General features: G+C 37.2%; 2 protein-coding genes across 14 annotated transcripts in view; one reads left to right on the plus strand and one right to left on the minus strand.

The window, feature by feature from the left end:
* The first annotated feature begins 4,733 nt into the window (after positions 1–4,733).
* LOC311097774 (cyclin-dependent kinases regulatory subunit 2) lies at positions 4,734–7,355 on the plus strand. The gene is made up of 3 exons (XM_084137627.1): positions 4,734–4,968; positions 5,238–5,365; positions 6,645–7,355. The coding sequence occupies exons 1-3, from the start codon at positions 4,910–4,912 to the stop codon at positions 6,683–6,685; spliced, it is 228 nt and encodes a 75-aa protein (XP_083993753.1). The 5' UTR covers positions 4,734–4,909; the 3' UTR covers positions 6,686–7,355.
* A 3,133-nt stretch (positions 7,356–10,488) lies between these two features.
* The window catches only part of sema4d (sema domain, immunoglobulin domain (Ig), transmembrane domain (TM) and short cytoplasmic domain, (semaphorin) 4D), a 58,903-nt gene continuing 49,968 nt past the window's right edge, over positions 10,489–19,423 (minus strand). For 7 of the 13 annotated variants that reach the window (XM_084137233.1, XM_084137226.1, XM_084137232.1 and 4 more), the window contains one exon: positions 16,671–18,992. In XM_084137233.1, the coding sequence (XP_083993359.1) occupies positions 18,067–18,992 (926 nt within the window). In that variant the 3' untranslated portion in view covers positions 16,671–18,066. Of the gene's footprint in view, positions 11,148–12,135; positions 12,228–12,305; positions 12,519–15,106; positions 15,859–16,670; positions 18,993–19,423 lie in introns of those variants that run through there. The other 6 variants (XM_084137238.1, XM_084137237.1, XM_084137227.1 and 3 more) reach the window with 2 other exon arrangements.

The raw sequence follows: 19,423 nt of genomic DNA on the forward strand, positions 1-19,423 counted from the left end.
CTGGATTTGTACATTTGTTGAAGAAAATGTTAGTGATTCCTCTACAAGGCTGATGTGAGTGGCTGCTAGGTGGTTTTTAGTGGTATTTTTTTCACCTGTTTCGTCCTCCAGCAGGTGGAAATAGTAAATCTGATCACTTAGTAAAGTATAAGCACACCTTTCCTCAACAAGACACATGATTTGAAGCACAAATAGCACTAAGTTAGATCCACAAATCTACAGTATGATGCATCCTTAAAGCAACACCAAAGATTATTTTGTACCTTAAAATAATGTTTCCAAAATCGTTTCAGTGGTTCATCAAGTCGTAACAGGGTGAACGGCACTTCTGCATTCGCTTTGCGAACCTCTATCGGCTTTAACCGCATTATGCAAGTTTGCCAGATCGGGTGGCGGATCTGTAGTTCGAATGAGACATAAGAAACTACAAATTTGACTTGCTTTACGGCAAGCGTTACAATAGCAAAAAAAAAAAAAAGCAAGCAATGTCATTATTTTGTTTTTCTTCGTTTCTGACGTCGCAATACATCATACTTTCATAAAATCATGCAACATACTCTACCTTGTCAGTGGACATCGTTATTTTCAAAGCCGGTGATGGATAAACAAATAGCATGCGTGCGTGCGACGGTAGGCTAACTTATTTACGACAGCGGTAATGGACATTTCCGCTTCCAACCTGTAGGGCGACCAAAGAGGAAAAGTGCTTTGGTGTTGCTTTAAATTGCTGTTTGCAACCCATTTTACTTCTCATTTTGCCATAATGTGATGACTTTAAGAAAACTAGGCATATCGTGTAACGGACGGGTTCCAGAAGTAAAAACTACATTTATTTTCTCCATAAGGAAATTGATTTTGAACGATAACTTATAAAGCTTTAAAGACAGCCGTACAGTGAGCTACGAGGTTGTTAATCGATGGTATTTGCTTCTGCTGAAGTCGTCAGCCCACATTATTTCAGCTTAGTTTTACAATAATCATGTTTAACAGTGGAATTCCTGGTGATAAACTACATTACCCATGATGCTGCACAGAAAATTCCACCAATCAGAGAGTCGGAAAAGCAACATGTGTCAAAATAGCTTGTAATCGAGTCTTCCTACACTCTCAAAATACTTAAATGTTTGTATATGCATATTTTGCAATAAACTTAAAATCTATTGTTTTTTATACCTATAATCAACATTTCTACATGAGTAGTTTTATATTTCTCCATCACTTTTAATTCGATTATGCTGTTCGCAATGCTTCATGGGATTGTAGTTCTTTCCCTCACTAAAGCCGTTAAGTACACAGTCTTTTGCCTTTGTATTTTTGTCAGATTTTCAAAAACTTTCTTGCTTCAAATCAAAGTAATGTTGTGATTCACCTCAAAGCTGGTTGGTTTGGTTCTGTTCATGGCTTATAACTCTTTAACAAAAATTATTTTAAAATCCCGATTGGAAAAATTAATTTAAAAATTATTACGAAACCAACCGTGCTGGAAAAGAGTGCACTAATGCACTCTATTAAAATGTAGGACAGGACTTAAATTTTAATTTTAAAATAATGAGCTATTACATTCCAGAATGAAGTCACATAGAGCATTTGTTGAAATAATGTGCACTTATTAAAGAAAAATAAGACCAAGAACATGTATTGAAAAAAAATAAAGGGGGTTCAATTACTTCATGCTGACTTTCAATATTCAATATAAAAAGCTGGTCAATAACCTTGAATAATGAATAAGCTTCAGTTGAGCACACCTGTCTGGATCAGGATTTGATTTATCTATCTGCAACACATCTATCTCTCTGAACACCACACAGGTTCTCAGACAGTTTACTCACCGTGGAAAAGAGTTCATCGGGTTTATCTTCCTCTCATAACACACCCGAATGTCCTGAAGCATGAAAAATACAGAAAATCTATTACAAACAAATAGGAAATGAAAGTGCTTCACTGTAAATGTATGTATTGCGCTTTAGACATTCTACATGTTTATATTTATACAAATAGAGAGAGAAGAGATAGTGGGTGGTGGACTGCGCGCATGTGTGTGTGTGTGTGTGTGTGATCTTCATAGTCGTGACTGAAGTGTGTCGGGTTCACTCCTACACATGCTCATTAAAACAGCAGGAAGTATAGAAACTAGAAGAGACAGAGACAGAGAACACAGAAGGCTTTCCTTTTCAAAGTCCAAAAATCACATCACATGTCTGTTGGGACACACATCAGGTACGTCACTCTTAAACGCAGGCTAAAACAAGACCAGTTTTAGTCCAGTGACTAATACTGAGGTTTAGCGACCTAGGAGCATTTGTTTAACTACAGTGTACATTCATAATACAACATTTGTGATCCCTAAAAATGTGACTGTGCATGTCTATAATGTGTAACATCTATAATAAGTAATATCCACAACATATAGATTTGCAGAGATTAAATTTCAGTGTAAAACTACACAGCATTTAGCAAAGTAAACGTTGCGAATGCATCCAGACACATGCGATAAGTCCATACAGAGAGAGAGAGACGCTGCCTACAGGAACCTTTACTGTAACCATAGTTTCAAAGACAGCATAGCAACAGGAATGAGGTGAGGGGGCCGGCCATAGTGATTGGCAGCTCACATCCGGTGGATGCCATTGGCTGCTGTGAGTGAGTGTTTTCCGGTGTAGCACCTCATATTCTGGTGTACATGCCACCACATGTGTTAGCAGGAAGATGGAATTCAGGCGTTACTAGGATACCACTACATAAGATAAACATTTGTTTTTGTGCAAACAATCTATAATGCAAATATCCGAGTGTGAGTCACTATAACTGAATCATGAACAATACTGATTCATGTTTTTAAATTCTGCTGCATTTAGGAGCATGAAGATGAAACACTCATCTCAAGCAGCTGCAATGGCACAAACCTATAGAGTGTGACAGCCCGGTTCAGTAAAACTCCATTCATTTTCTCTATAAAGCATCTGATTTTGAATGATAACTTATAAACCTTTAAAGACAGCCGTACAGTGAGCTATGAGGTTGTTAATCGATGGTATTTGCTTCTGCTGAAGCTGTCAGCTCACATTATTTCAGCTTATTTTTTTAAATAATCATGTTTAACTGTGGAATTCCTGGTGATAAACTACATTACCCATGATGCTGTGCAGAAAATTCCACCAATCAGAGAGTCGGAAAAAGCAACATGCGTCAAAGTAGCTCTTTACCTCTCCCATGAAGCAGTGCGAATGAATGACGTAATTGAGTATCCCTACACTCAAATTTTTATATTTCTCCATCGTTTTTAATTCGATTAAGCTGTTCGCAATGCTTCATGGGATTGTAGTTCTTTCCCTCACTAAAACCATTTAGTACACAGTACCTTTGTCTTTTTGTCCAATTTTTTTTTTACATTTTTTCCTTCAAATCAGTTTGAAGTGTTGTGATTATACTTGTGGTTCATGGCTTATAACTCTTTAACAAAGACTATTTTAAAATTGAAAACATTTTTTTGAAAATAAATAAATAAAAAAACTTCCAGAACCAATGCCGCTGAAAAAAAGGCATGCTAAAGCACTGCACTCTATAGTGTACACTAAAGCTGCGTCTGAAATAGTATATTGTCCGAATAGGTACTATATTTGAATTTACTTTGCGACCGTTAAAAAAGTAAGCTCTATATAGTATTAATATGAGTAGTATGAATGCGTGTACATCCACCATGTTGTTAGTGTCATGTGACCCACCAGCGTCAGTTGTGTCGCTTCACTGCCATTCACAAATCCTCTCCCTTGGCCTCATGGGACAGTAAAGAGTCCATCGTATGCACACTTGGTCATTCGGACACTTTTCGCCTACTGTTTTATGAGTACTGTGAATTCAGACATACTACTCTGTTTTTCCAGATACCATGTAGTAGGAAAATATTCGATTTCGGGATGAAGCGTTACTCTTATTTAGAAGTGACATATTCTGACATGAAATTCTACATTAAAGTTTTTGGTTAATTTTCATTTTTATATATTAAGGAGAGTGTAATTTTTTTTAGCATTAGCATGTTTTCAACCCATTTAAAATCACCCTTTTGTCTTTTTGCAGCTCACTAAAATAGTCCTGTGCTGTGACAGATTAATATATATTTTTTTAACTTATGACTTCATAAAAAATTAGTGTATAATAAGTTTATATAAAATTATAATTTGTTGTCTAACTTTTAGTTAGGCGTGTTATTGCAGGAGACTCTCAACTACTTAATGAAGTTAACTTAATTACAAATTATTAGTACTGTCAAAATTAATTGCATCTATCATAAAAGTTTGTAAATATATGTGTATGTGTGTCTGTGTATATTTATACACACATACATGCATACACACAAATATATATGATGTAATAAACAGTGCGTGTTTTCTTTTGACGATAGATTAAAAGTTTTATCAAATTTTTGTTTTCTTTCAACGATAGATTAAAAATTTCACTAAACTTTTAAGGTTTTAAAGCTCTCTAACTCTGTAACCATCGAGCATGGGTTAAAATGGCATGACAATGCAGCAGAAACCTTGCACACTTTACCTTTGGCGGGTTTCTGAGGCAAAAAATGCAACATTTCTATATTTACAGACGCATATTCTAATCAATTTTCACAATCTAGCTCATCCACTATTCATTCTATATAGATAGTGAGCTCATCGCTGATCTGTTTCCAGGACAACCGCCCGCCCTTTCCTACGCCCCCGCCATTTCGACGTGCTCACGCTGGCTAAAATCACATGACCTCTCTCAGCCAATCAGAAGCGGCTGCTCCGGTTGAGTTTCGGGTTTAAAACTGTATCGGTTAAATTTGTAACAAAGTTGCGAGAGTTTGATCGAATCCTTCTTTCACGGTTCAATAAATCCGAATATTGTCATAGCAGTCTACATTTATCAATCTAATATGGCTCATAAACAGATCTACTACTCGGATAAATACACAGATGATCACTATGAATACAGGTAAGGAGGTTTGAACTGCTTCAAGGCCTCGTTGCGGCGTTTTTGTTTAAATATCATTCATTTAATTTCACATCAGTGTTGAACTTACTCCTTGTGAATTGCTTAATAAATTTAGGTCATATATTTGAGCGGCATGTTTTAACGTATACACAAAGCTATGGATTTGATTGTCTCTTATGTTCTTCTAGTCTAGTGACGTCACTTTTCAAGCGGCATGTTCATGTCATTCATGGCATTTGTGATTTGAATGTTGTCATTTGGGATTGCAGACATGTGGTGTTACCGCGAGAACTGGCCAAACAAGTGCCCAAATCTCACCTGATGTCGGAGGACGAGTGGAGGAGGCTGGGTGTGCAGCAGTCACTGGGATGGGTGCATTACATGATCCATGAACCAGGTCTGTATACAAACACATACACATTCATCAGTGCCGAGGTGTGTGTGTCTGTGTGTGTTTGCTCTGATACAGAGTCAGCTGATCTCTGACCATGTGATCTCAAGAGCCATTTACCCCAATTCTGTTACTTAAAATTAAACTATTTAAAGGGATAGTTCACCCTAAAATGAAAACTCTTTCATTAATTACTCACCCTCATGTCGTTCTAAACCCGTACGACTTTCGTTCATCTTCAGAACACAAATGAAGATCTTTTTTGATGAAATCTGAGAGCTTTCTGTCCCTCCATTGACAGCTACGCAACTACCACTCTAGTGCTTCAAAAAGTTCATAAAGAGATCGTAAAACTAATCTATATGATTCGAGCGGTTTAGTCCAAATTTCTGAAGAGAATTGATCAGTTTATATGATGAACAGAATGAATTTAGGCTTTTATTCACATATAAACATTCAACACTCACATCAGTTTTGGTAAACGGAAACTCAAGCATGTTTGCTTCACGTGCGAGAACCAATGAGGTTCGTTCTCGTGTTACGCATCACGTTTGAGCTTCAGCGAGAACCAATGAGGTTCGTTCTCGTGTTACGCATCACGTTTGAGCTTCAGCGAGAACCAATGAGGTTCGTTCTCGTGTTACGCATCACGTTTGAGCTTCAGCGAGAACCAATGAGGTTCGTTCTCGTGTTACGCATCACGTTTGAGCTTCAGCGAGAACCAATGAGGTTCATTCTCGTGTTACGCATCACGTTTGAGCTTCAGCGAGAACCAATGAGGTTCATTCTCGTGTTACGCATCACGCTTGAGCTTCAGCAAGAACCAATGAGGTTCATTCTCGTGTTACGCATCACGTTTGAGCTTCAGAAAGAACCAATGAGATTTGCACGCCAAGCAGGTTCGGTTGAGTTTCTGTTTCTGTTTGCTGATCAATGTTTATATGTGAATAAAAGCCTAAATTCAATCTGTTCATCATAAAGTAATCAAGTCTCTTAAGAAAATTTTGGACCAAATCGCTCATTCATATGGATTAGTTTTACGATCTCTTTAAGAACTTTTTGAAGCACTAGAGTGATAGTTGCGTAGCTGTCAATGGAGGGACAGAAAGCTCTCAGATTTCATTAAAAATATCTTCATTTGTGTTTCGAAGATGAACGAATGTCTCACGGGTTTGGAACGACGTAATTAATGAAAGAGTTTTCATTTTTGGGTGAACTATCCCTTTAGGTTTTGATCAAATAAATGAAAGATATATAACATTTGCTTTTGTATTTATTTTTCCAGAACCGCATATTCTGCTGTTTAGAAGACCTCTACCAAAATAATGACAGTGACAAGTGTCGCCTGCTCCTCTGGAACATTCCTGTGGTTGAATGTGAAATTCAGTGAATACTGGAGAATTTCACCTCGTTTCTGGACTCCTCTGACCACGATTTATGCTTGGGCAGAATCAAGGGATTATGGGAAATTTTCAGTAAAAATTCAAGGGCTCTTAGCAAAAAAAGAAAGAAAAGAAAAGCATGTGACCCAAGTGCCTCTCTGGGTGAAGCCAAACCTTTGTGTGTTGAATAAAAGTCTGTGATGCATCATCAGTGTTTAGAAACCTAAATCAGTGTTTTTATGGCTGCACTAAAGGACAATGCTTAATATTATTTGGGGGGATAAAAAGATGTACTTTATGCTAAAGGGAAATAATTTGTGTGTATCTAGGAAATGAAGATTCTTAGTTTCAGTTAATTGTTCAGGGAAGGCAAGTGTATACTGTACAAGAGCTTTGTCATGTTTAAATTGCGATACAAAATTTGTTTAAAAAGTAGTTACAGAACAGCCATAATGACAGCACTATCAGCTACTGCGCTTCTTGAAAACAGGGTTTTTACTGAGAAAAGAACAAGTTTATACATTTTATCACAACATTACTTTTCAAAAATTATAGAATTATGATTTTTTTATATTCTTGCTGCTCTTTATAATAAAATTAAAATGCCGCCTCGTGCCTGTTTTCTGCGTAGTTCCTCTGCCAGCACAACTCAACTTTCACCACATGGTGGCGCTACATCGCAACTAATGCAGTGGTTCGTTTTGAATCACTATTCTAAATACTTCGCTTAATTGTTAAAGAACAGCTGTATCATTCGAAAAACATATTTAGCTAACCCATTTTAGGATAAACCATTCATGTTGTATGCCTCATTTGGTACTTTAAATAAGATAAGAACATGGTAAAATGCAAATTATAATAGGCTACAATAATAAAATACAAATGTGTTCCCAATTTGTTAGTAAGTAAAATGCATTTTAGTTAGCTAATGTTGTTTATCGCAATGTTTTATGTGGTCTAAAAGCTCCACCTCAGTTTTCCAGTCGAGTGATTTCACAGCTCAATCAAATAGTCTATGTTTTGATAACGTTCTTAAGGTAACGCTATTTTTGAAAGTTCTCTGAATGGTTAAAAATGAGAGAACATTCCATTTTATCATTTTGCAAACATGGAAACGTTACTTTTGAATGTTCTCTTAACATTCTGAAACATTTAAAAACTTTAGACGAACGTCAAACTACAACGGTTCAAGGGGAGAGGAGGGGGGGACGATGTATGCAATAAATAATGTTTGTGTGCTTGCATTTTGAGAACATTAATAACTCTGACCAGACGTTTTATTAATGTTACTGGTGTAATGTTTGTTCATAACTTTGCGAGAAACGTTATGGAAGTTCTGAGAACGTTCTGTTTACAAACACAGGCATTGAGGCAGTGGATTATATGATGATGATGATGATGATGGAAGATTGAGGCAGTTTGGGATATTCTTTTTGGGGCAAACTACCATGTGTTTAATATATTAAAGGAAATTATATTTGTTGGTCAAAACATATAGTTTAATTAGTTGCCTTTTACATTTTTCATTATTTGGTCAGACTGAACAATTACAGTAGGCTAGCTAACAGTATAGCTATATAAAATATATAAAAGATTTGAGTGAATGTTGCTGCAAAATATCCGGACATCCGATTCCTGCTTTACCTGAAACATATGTAAGACTTCAATCAGTGTCAAAATGACAAAAGCCACTAGTTTTGGACTCTTAACAGGCCTGTTCAGTGATAATAAAGCTGTGGATCATGACTGATCAACTTACAGATGCTTATTAAGTTTATTTAATTTAATGAAATGCACATGAAATTAACTGGTGAGGGACCTGTGGCTGGATCTCTTTCATTTCCCTGTATGTGGCAAAATATGTTCCTGATGAAAATAGGAATAGGAGGTGAAAGTCTGAAAACCACAATATAAAACCACTCAACATTTACTCACATAGCAAAGTTCCTGTTTTAAAATGAATGTATTTAAGAATCTTGAGGGAAAACTTTCTGAGATGCATCTTTGTTTAAAGCATGTTTGACAACTAATACGGTAATAATGCATATGGATGGTAATTTTCAAAACAGTGGTTGCTGATCTATCAAATGTGATTTAAATGATTAAAATAATTTAATTAGATCTTCATCCTATAGAAAAAACGTGTTCAGAGGAGCATTTAAAGCCATTTGGGGTGAAATTCTCATGTCCAGGTCAAATTCCACCCTGGAAATAAATAAATAAATAAAGGAGGCAAGTCTCAAACCACACACTGGTTTCATTTGCTCACATCAGGAAAGGGTTATGTTTTAAAATGATTGCATTTAAGAATCTTGTGGAATTTAAAGAATTATTAATTAATGTTTTGACGACAGCAGCATAATACTGTCTAAAATGTTGCATGCAGTGGCCGAAAATTTATATATAAATTCCTCATATTTTGATTTAACCAAACTTGTACGGTCATAAAAACAAATATCTGCTATGAACATCACTTAAAGGGGTGGTATAATGCCCTTTTCACAAGATGTAAAATAAGTCTCTGATGTCTCCAGAGTGTGTGTGTGAAGTTTTAGCTCAAAATACCCCACAGATATTTTTATATAGCATGTTAAAATTTTCACTTTTTTGAGGGTGAGCAAAAACGCACCGTTTTTGTCTGTCCCTTTAAATGCAAATGAGCTGCTGCTCCCGGCACAGGGGGCGGAGCTTCAAGAGCTTGTGTCCTTTTACCTCACACACATGCACTGAAAATTTCAAAAACTTTTAGCCTTTTATGTTCAAACCGGAGTCAGACAATAATAGAGAGACTCAAGAAGAAGAGACAACATGTAGAAGCAACAGGACGTTTCTGAATGGTTAGTTGATGAATTTATGTAGCTTGTGTAGTTATCTTCTAGTCATTGATTAGCATATTCTGTCATGATCATATATAAATCATGTTCCGCGGGCGGGGTTTATGTAAATTTTAGGGTTTGTGATGTCACTAACCCGGGAGGAATGTTGTGTAGTCTCTACCAGCCGTTTGTTGTAGTCCTTAAAAAGCCATTTCTTTAAAAGCAAATATCTCCCTTTGCTTTGAACTTTGAGCGTTGTAACTTTGTAGATGTTGTTTATGATCAAACAGCAACATTACACACTAACTAAAGTTAGAAAAGTGAAATCATATTCAACCACCCCTTTAAGGACACTACTGTATGCATGCAAGTCTTCAAAACATTGGTGGCTGATCTATAAAATGCGATTTAAAATCTTAAATTAAACCTGTTTGTACAATATCTACAGTTTTTATGAGGATGGCTGAATGTTAACCAGTAAAAACTGAGACTTCACCTTCCCAAAGCCACGCTGTTTATGTGTTCAGAGGTGAACAATGATTTTAATAGGCTGTTAAGTATATATATGTGTGTGTGTGTGTGTTACAGTGTCTATAGAAGTCACCCGTCTGGATGAGCTGAAAAGCAGTGCAGGGATTGATTAACGTGCCTTTCATTGGCAGCTGATTGTGTGTGTCAGTTAACAGTCTTCACACACTCTCTCCAAGATCATACACTGGTCTCTGAGGTCAGAGGTCAGGAAGAGGACGCCATTGACCTTCATATGGAGAGGAGCCATAAAACTTCAATTTGAGTTGTGCAAACAACTTGAAGAGATAAAGAGAGATTCTGGGGGAGTGAATGATTAGTCATTTCACATATAGAGTATTATAAGGAACATGGGTTTTATAGGCTATTATGATTGTTATGGTATGTTTTTATTTCTTTTCTTCTGTAAACAAAGTTTCCTTCAGAATATCTTGAACAAAACTACAGCTCAGTAGTAGAAACTGCTCCAGATACATTGAAAAACATGGTTAAAGTCTCTGACAAATAATAGAAATATTATTTATTGTTGTTGCAACCTCTAATTTGGAGAACACAAAATATATTCTAGCAACTTCCCTGATATGCATTCAAAATCTGCTTAGATAAACACACTGGATTATTTCAATCACACAACAGGAGGCTATAAACACACATATTGCTTTCACTAACAGGAGCTGTTGTCGTCTGCTCTCGAGGATGGAAGGGCTACAAATAGAAGCGTCATAGAAAGCGGTTGTCATCGCTCTCGCTGTCTGCACCTGTCTCACCGCGTGCGTCCTCCACAACTGTCTCAAACCGCCTGGAATCCCGGACGTTCTCCAGTGGGATCTGTGATCCGGAGGAACAGGAACAGGCTGATGGACACGGAGCCGCTGAGAGGGTGTGTGTGCATCATGGACCTGAAGCACCACACACCAGCAGTGTGATGATGTGTGAGAGTGTGTGTGTGTGTGTGTGTGTGTGTGTGTTTTCGTCCAAGCGTCCGTCCCTGGAGCCAGAAAACGATGCCATGATGAGCGATAATGACCCGGTTCAGAGAACACCCTGTCCATCACAGCTCTCCTACAGGACAAGAACAACTGTGATAAACAACAAATACACCATCATCATCATCATCATCATCATCATCAACATATGATGAGATCTTCATCCGTTACAAATCAAACCTCAAATTCACAGGTCCAAGTCTATATATATATATATATATATATATATATAAATATACACACACACACACACACACAATATTTAGTAGTTACTGGAACTATTTTAAGGAAAATGTTCTACGTCTAACTGACCTTCAGTACAAACCCTAAATCTGATGAGGCCGCATTTTAAATGTGGAAAAGCATTATAAATAAATAAATGATTTCTGGTTCAGCTTTATAAATACTGAATGAAGACACTGACATCTTCCTGCTCAGTGATGTTCGAACATATGTGTGCAAAAACATTTCGAAAGCAAACACTAACATTCAAGAGTTTCGGGTCTGTAAGGTTTTCCAATGTTTCTGAACGAAGTCTCTTCTGCTCACCAAGACTGCATTTATCTGATTACAAATACAGTAGAAATATTAATATTGTGAAATATTATTACAATTTAAAATAACTGTTTTCTATGTGAATATATTGTAAATTGTAATTTATTCCTGTGATCAAAGCTGTATTTTCAGCATCATTACTCCAGTCTTCAGTGTCACATGATCCTTCAGAAATCGTTCTAATATGATTATGATTCTTTGATGAAAACGAAGTTCAAAAGAACATTATTTATTTGAAATTGAAATCTAAACATTATAAATGCTCACTGTCTAATCTCCACTGTCACTTTTGATTAATTTAATCAGCATCCTTGCTGAATGAAAGTATTAATATCTTTAAAAAAAAAAAAAAAAACACTAACCCCAAGCATTTAATAGAAAAAATGTTCAATGAACAAAAAATAATAAAAAAAATAACAAAAATAATAAATTATAATGTTTTCATTTCTTTCAGGAAATGTGCTCTAAAACTCAACATCGAGCATCAAAAACACAGATTTGTCCCTCACCCAGGCTTTCTTCCACTCCTGCAGGAGTGTGTTGTGTTCAGACAGAGTGTTTCTCCACTGATCCACGTGTGTGTGAGGAACACCGGCCTCGTCTGAGAGGAAACACATCATACATCACGTCACAGGAGAAGGCAAGATGACGAACTGTAACGTCAGACTCGCGGCTTTACCTCTGCCGATGAGCCGAAGCTGGACTTTTGAAGCGTCGTTTCCAGCTTCAGACACCGCTGTACACTCATACTGGACATCTTCATCCACCGCTTCTCCCTTCAGCCAGCTGCTCACCAGCACGGCATCATGGGAAACCACACGTCTGTGTTCAAACACGCGAGTCTCGAGTCTCCGTCCGTTTATGTGCCACTCAACACTTACATCTCTAGGACCTGAAGGAGAACTGCACTTACATTTGGACCCTGCATGATATTTAGAGCTCCAGTACACACACACACACACACGATACAACTGAAAGCCAGTCATGCTGTTTGAGGAATCATTGGATTATCACACACTCTCATTCTACATGCATAACAAACTGTACATTCACATCATAAACCAGATCAAATTAGTTAGGATTTGTTTCAAATGCATTCAGCTAAACGAGTAAATAAATGTTTTAAATGATGAGTGTTTCCAGAAAGAACTGAGTGTGTATATATACAAGCTGGATTTACAGTATCGGTGACATGTTGTTGAGCACAGAACATTTTTATGGACGCTTGTTTCCACCACAGAACAATCAAAACAAATAATAAAAGGTCATAGCAACTTTTTAACTCTAAATTATGATTGAGTTGAAAATACCTTGCAATTCAGACTTTATGACTCCAAATGAAGAGTTTACATCTCACAATTGTGAGTTATAAAGTCAGAATTGTGAGATATAAACTTGGAATTTGCAAGAAAGAAAGTCCAAATTGCGAGTTATAAATTTAGAAATGGCGAGAAAGTCAGAATTGTGAGAGAAAAAAGTCAGAATTGAGATAAAAAGTTGCAATTATCTTTTATTTTATTTTTTTATTCTATGACGGAAACATGTTTCCATAAATTTTGACTCGTCTCAGTTTGTCTCATTTCACTGATACATTACAGTATGTGTCGACCCAAAAGCACTTTCTGTGCAAAGTTCTATCTAACATTTCAACTTGTAACCTGGTAACTTTCACAGTAAACATAGGGATAAAATAGTAAAAAAAAAATCATTTGGCGATGAGTAACAGTTCACCCAGAAAATGAGTTTCACCTTATGAGACTCTTCAGCTCAAATACATTTACATTCATGCATTTGTCAGATGCTTTTATCCAAAGTGATTTACATTGCATTCAATATATTCATTTTCTCTGATCATGATGTGGGAATCAAACCCGTGATCTTGGCATTGCTAGTGTCATTGCTCTGCTTACTGCTTGAGCAACAAATAACACACAATTATATATGAAATAATTCATATAAAGTGCTTTAACAAAAATATTGTATTGAGCAGTTGACATTCTTTAAACATCCGTCACGCAGGTTTAATGGCACTATAGTGCCCTCTCTTAAAAACATTACAAAATTGTAATAGTGTATAATAATACACAAATAATCTCATTGTGTAAAATGATACCATGATGTAGTTTCAAAGATGCTGAAGATGAATGATCCATCTGTACACTGCAGTTCAAGAGTTTGGGGTCAGGAAGATTTTTTCTTTGATCACAGGAATAAATTACATTTTAATATATATTCATATAGAAATAATATTCCACAATTTTACTGTATTTTTGATCAAATAAATGCAACCTTGGTGACTTCTTTCAAAAACATTTAAAAAATCTTCCCGACCCCAACATTTTGTACAATAGCACAAATAATACTTTAAACCTTTTTGGTAGAAAACGTCAAGCAAATTTTAGTAGATTTGTGCATTTTATATTTGTAAAGATGAATTCATTACTGAGATTCTGCATGTCATGATTTAACAGGCTGCTGATGTTTTTGCTCTTCAAAAGCCCTTTAAAGTGCCCCATTATGGTTAGTCGGATATTATCTTTCATGTAGTGTGTAATAAAACTGTTTGTGAATATTTGTGAAAGATCAAAGGTAACTGGAGTAATTGTGTCGCAGAAGAAAGTGATTCTGAACCGCCTGAAACGAGTCGTCAGTAACTCCAGTCTCACTTCCTGCTCAAACTCACGTAGTTGTGTAACTAATTTGCATAATACCAGCCTATGGTTTTCATTGGCTGATGGCGAACAGCGTCTACTTTGCCCCGCCCTCAAACACTGTAGTTGTATCTGAGACTGGAAGAGTTTGGTTTGTGTTGTTCATGTCGAGAAGACGCTGTTTTCAGCGTGTGAATCCACTCTGATGCACTTCTAAAGGATGAGATTGATATAGTAAAACCGACGCCATTGTTAATGTTCGAATCACTGTGTCTATCAAGTGCTGAGGAAGATCCGGAGCTGAAATCCATATATGGTAATGGCCATTTGGTTACCGAAACACACTGTAAGTGGTCGACCAATCAGAGAAGAGTAGACCAATCACAACAGACTGAACCATCTGACCAATCAGAGCAGAGTAGACCAATCACAACAGACTGAGCCAACTGACCAATCAGAGCAGAGTAGACCAATCACAACAGACTGAGCCATCTGACCAATCAGAGCAGAGTAGACCAATCACAACAGACTGAACCATCTGACCAATCAGAGCAGAGCAGGCTCTCAGAAAGGCGGGGTTTAGAGAGATCAGATCCTTGATCAAACCGTTTCAGACTCTTTACGAAATGAGCTGATGCTGCAGTGGATATTATGAGAAAATGACAGTGTTTGACCTTGGATGCATGTAAACATGTTGCAGGAGACTACTAAACACAATTAAGAGTCTTTAAAATAGCATAATAGGGGCACTTTAAACCACATTATATAATATCCAGCTTCAATAACGCATCTGTACGCAATAAACAGCATTTCACATCTTTTTGCAATTCAAACATTTATTCAGGCTCTCTAGCAAAAAGATTTGAAGAAACTTTGTACATCATCAGTTTTTTTATGTACAAATATTTACACTGTACACGACAGGTGCTGAAAGTGCATGTGATTTGATGAACGTCCATTAGTGAGTCCTTCAGTTAGACGTTTTCTCACGCACTTCTTTCACAAGAGTCCATTTACAGAACAAGACTCGCGTCTCCAGGTAAAACAATAATACAAACCATAATCATAAATTAAGATCTGAACAGAATTTTGAAAAAATTCTAAAGTTATTTACTGTAAAATAAAAGTTTAGTAAACTCTAAAGAAGTGAATCTCTTTATTATTCACTCTTTTGTGAAAATAAAGGAGTAAAAAGAAAAATTCGAATGCAGATTTTAGGCATGAGACGGTGAGCAGAACATGCACACACACAAACACACTTGTCCAAATACTCTTCCATTGACTTCCTCTCACAAGATCTGTGTCCTCTCGGCCAATAAGAACGCTTAATATTGCAGGAGGAGTGAAAGAAAGTCAGACTTGGGAGTATTTAGACGAGACTGATGAGAGAGTGAGCAGAGAAACAGGTCAGAGGTCAGAGGTACCACTCACCCAAGGCCAGGCAGAAGAGCAGAAAGGCCTGGTGAGGGTGAAGGGCCCAGGACTGTTCCCCCAGGAGAGGGGGGATCAGCCGAGGCCCATCCACACCCCTCCAGCCTGAGGACGGGACGTCGACAGGGGGACAAGGAACAGCCAAGGGTGCTGTGCGGGAGAGAGGGAGTGGAAGAAGGAAAGGAGAGAGAGAGAGACAGAGTGTGACAGCAGATTCAGGAACGCCACGAGGAAAGCTGGGAATGACGGCGGGAAACAGCGGGAGAGGCGTGACCAAACATTTCACACAAAAAATCTAAAGAATATTTTGCACAAAGACATTATATGTTTGTGACATTGTTTCATGACATTTAAGCAGATTTCTTTTCTAATATTCTGAATTATCGTAATGCCAAACGTACTTTATATTACAGGACACCATGCATTTTTTTATTTTTTTATTTTGTATTCAAATCACTATCATGAAAATGGCAAAATGCAAAAGAAGAAAAAAAAAATAACAGAAAAAAGTTACTTTTTTGCATAAAGAAAATAAATATATTTGTGATATTATTTTCATGACATTTAAGCAGATTTATTCTTAATATTAGAATTATCACTATAATAATTTATATGCAATACAGTCATGACTATCCAAACTATCCAGTTAGGACACAATTTATTATATATATTTGTGTGTGTGTGTGTGTGTGTGTGTGTGTGTGTGTGTGTGTGTGTGTGTGTGTGTGTGTGTGTGTATTAAAATAACTGTCATGAAATATTGCCAAAATGCAACAAAAAAAAATGTATGCAAAAATAATAGATTTTCGTTACATTTGAGTTTCTTGACAAAACCAAAATAAAAAATACTACAAATTATATAAATAAAAAAACATATTTGTGACATTATTTTCAATGACGCTTAAGCATACTTCTTAATATTCTAGTTGCCATAATGTGAAAGAAATACCTTATATGTAATACAGTCATGAAAAGTATTTATTTATTACACTGTCATGAAATAATGTCGGAATACAAAAAACAAAAATCCTTTAATGCAAAAAGAGGTTGTTTTTCTTTCAATTTTGGGGTTTCTTGACTTTTTTTGTGATATTCACGCTATTATTGCTAACATAAATAATTTAATATCTTCAAAAATATCGAAATCATAAAGCTTCTTCTTTAAGAAAAAAAGGTTTTCAAAGCTCACGTTTGTGGACTTGAGTCAAACACTGTCAGAAATCGAACAGCTTCTGTAGAAATATTGTGTCGTGTCGCTCTAACTCTTCAGACAGACCACAGGAAGCTGTGCAAGAGACACATCGCAGTGCTTAGACTTCTTTTTTTTGGTCTCGTTTATAAACACGAGGAACCCATTTTAGCTTTTGGAACAATCTGGCTCCGTTTCTGAGCATCTTCCAGAGACATCTTCCTCTTCCTCGTTATATGCAATCCTGCATGTGTGATACTGAAATCATCCCTGAGATTTAAAATCACACGCCATCAATCGCCAGTAAACTTCAGGTCGGACCCCGGCCACCCCACACTGCAAACAAATCTGAATTTGTGTCTTCTTTTCCAGTACCAATATCTCAACATTCTGAAATCAAGATACATTTACTGGAGAATCAAAATGACTTCTTTTCTAAAAAATAAAAAAAATTAATAAATGCAGAAAACTAGAAGAAATATGTCAGTTGTGTGTATATATCTTGTTTTCCCTTTTTTTTTGTGACACTATTTTTATGACATTTAAACAAATTTCTTCTTAATATTCTAATTACCATTATGCAAAAAATACTTTACATGTAATACAGTCATAAAAACTATCCTGTCAGAATCAGAAACCATTTTTTTGGTATTAAAATATCATGAAATAATGTCAAAATGCTAAATAATACTAATAATTATAACAGAATGATCCTGCAAACAGTCCTTTTTAAACAAAACGCTTTTCAAAAAACAATTTTTGTCTTTACATTTTGGGGTTTGTTAATATTTCACCCCAAAATCAAAGTAAAAAATAAATAAATAAAAAAATACAACAAATAATTTGCATAAAGACAAAACTGACTAAATTTTGATAATTTTTTTCAGAAAAAAAAGACTCAATATTTTATTTCGCTTCTCAAGCAAATGCATCTTGATTTGATTTGACATTCGAACCAGAAAATGAGACAATAACAGGAAAGTGCAAACCGAGGGTGAATATTAAACGCCCCAAAAACTGCACAAACAATATATTCAAACACAGTCCGGAACTCCAATTTGGAAAACATCACGCAAACTTACCAATTTGGTAAATAATGTTTCCAATTTGGAATCTTATTTGGAATCGAGTCGTGTTTCTTGCAGAGCGAGTAAACGCTAGCGCGTGCATTAGTGTGGCGTGTCGGCGTCTGCGTATTCGATGGGCTGAGACGCGCAGTCTATGTCGAAGGGTCGGTCTTTAGTGGGACTGTCGTCACCGTCCTCGAAGCTGTTGGACGGGACTCTTCCGTTCACGTATTCCGGCTCCGTCTCGTATCCGGTGTCTCTGAGCGCGTGCAGTGGATGCGCTCCGTTCTGATTGGCTGAATCTGTCTTTTCCTGCACGGGCTCCATCAGGCCCGACTCACAGGCCACGTACTCAGCCTGAGGTTTTTTGTTCGAGCCGAGCAGAGCGGACCGCAGGCGGAGACACGGCGCCGGCAGATACTGCATGTAACAGTTATACGCCAGCGCCGCGAGGAAGAGGAGGAAGAAGAGGAGGAAGAGCGACAGCAGGGCTATGCTGTTGTCGTGCTGGATGTATTTGGCCGAAGGATCGAGCGTCTCGGTGCGCGTGGGTAAGTTGCTGACCTCTGGAGGGATGTGGGATTTGGGTTTAATGGCGTTGTTTGGAGGGGTTGTTAGTGAGGGAGAGTCCGTGTGTGTTGACGTTAGTCCTGAGGTGAGACCGTCATTACCTTCAGGCGCCGGGGTCGGGTCGCGGGACACGCTCTGAGGACGCCGAGCGGATAGCGGAGGCGTGTTCTCGGGAAGATCCAGGCGGAGGACGTATCCGGCCACCAGGCGGGTGAAGTTCTGTCCCGCACCCGACTCGACGGACCAGCATTCGTAGCGGCCCGTGTCCTCTGACGTCACGCTGTAGATGAGCAGCCCGTTCTCCCCCATCAGGAGGAAGCGAGAGGCTTCGGTGAGAGCGTGCCCGTTGAGTTTCCACAACACCTGAGCCAGGTTAGAGCGCACCTGACACGACAGGTCCGCAGAACCGCCAGGCTGTACCGCCACCTGCTGGTAGTCCTCCAGCGCAAGAGCAGCGACTGCGAGAGGGACAGCAGGACCATTATCCTCAACATCACTGCAGTGCATTCTTAGCTTACAGGGAAAGTGACACCTATCATTATTTTAATTCCAAAAGTTTTAGATAAAAAACGTATAATAAAAACATCAAAAGGTAAATGTTGTTAATTCTACTGTACTACTTTATTTGTGCTTATTGATTAAAATTATTTAATATTCTTCCTTTGTGTTCATGTAGTGAAAAACAGCCGTGATTATTCATAACTAGATTTGTACTGTATTCCACTTCGAATCTACCCAGCAATGACTGTTTAAATGATAATTTATCATTCCTCTAACTTTATTATTATATAAATAATCAAATGTAAAGTTAAGTATATTATAAAGTATCGAGAAATAAAAAAAGTGTGTATATATATATATAAACTATGATTATGATTCCTCTGAAGTT

Source organism: Abramis brama (genome assembly GCF_963993115.1).
Source record: "Abramis brama genome assembly, chromosome: 15".
Classification (NCBI taxonomy): domain Eukaryota; kingdom Metazoa; phylum Chordata; class Actinopteri; order Cypriniformes; family Leuciscidae; genus Abramis; species Abramis brama.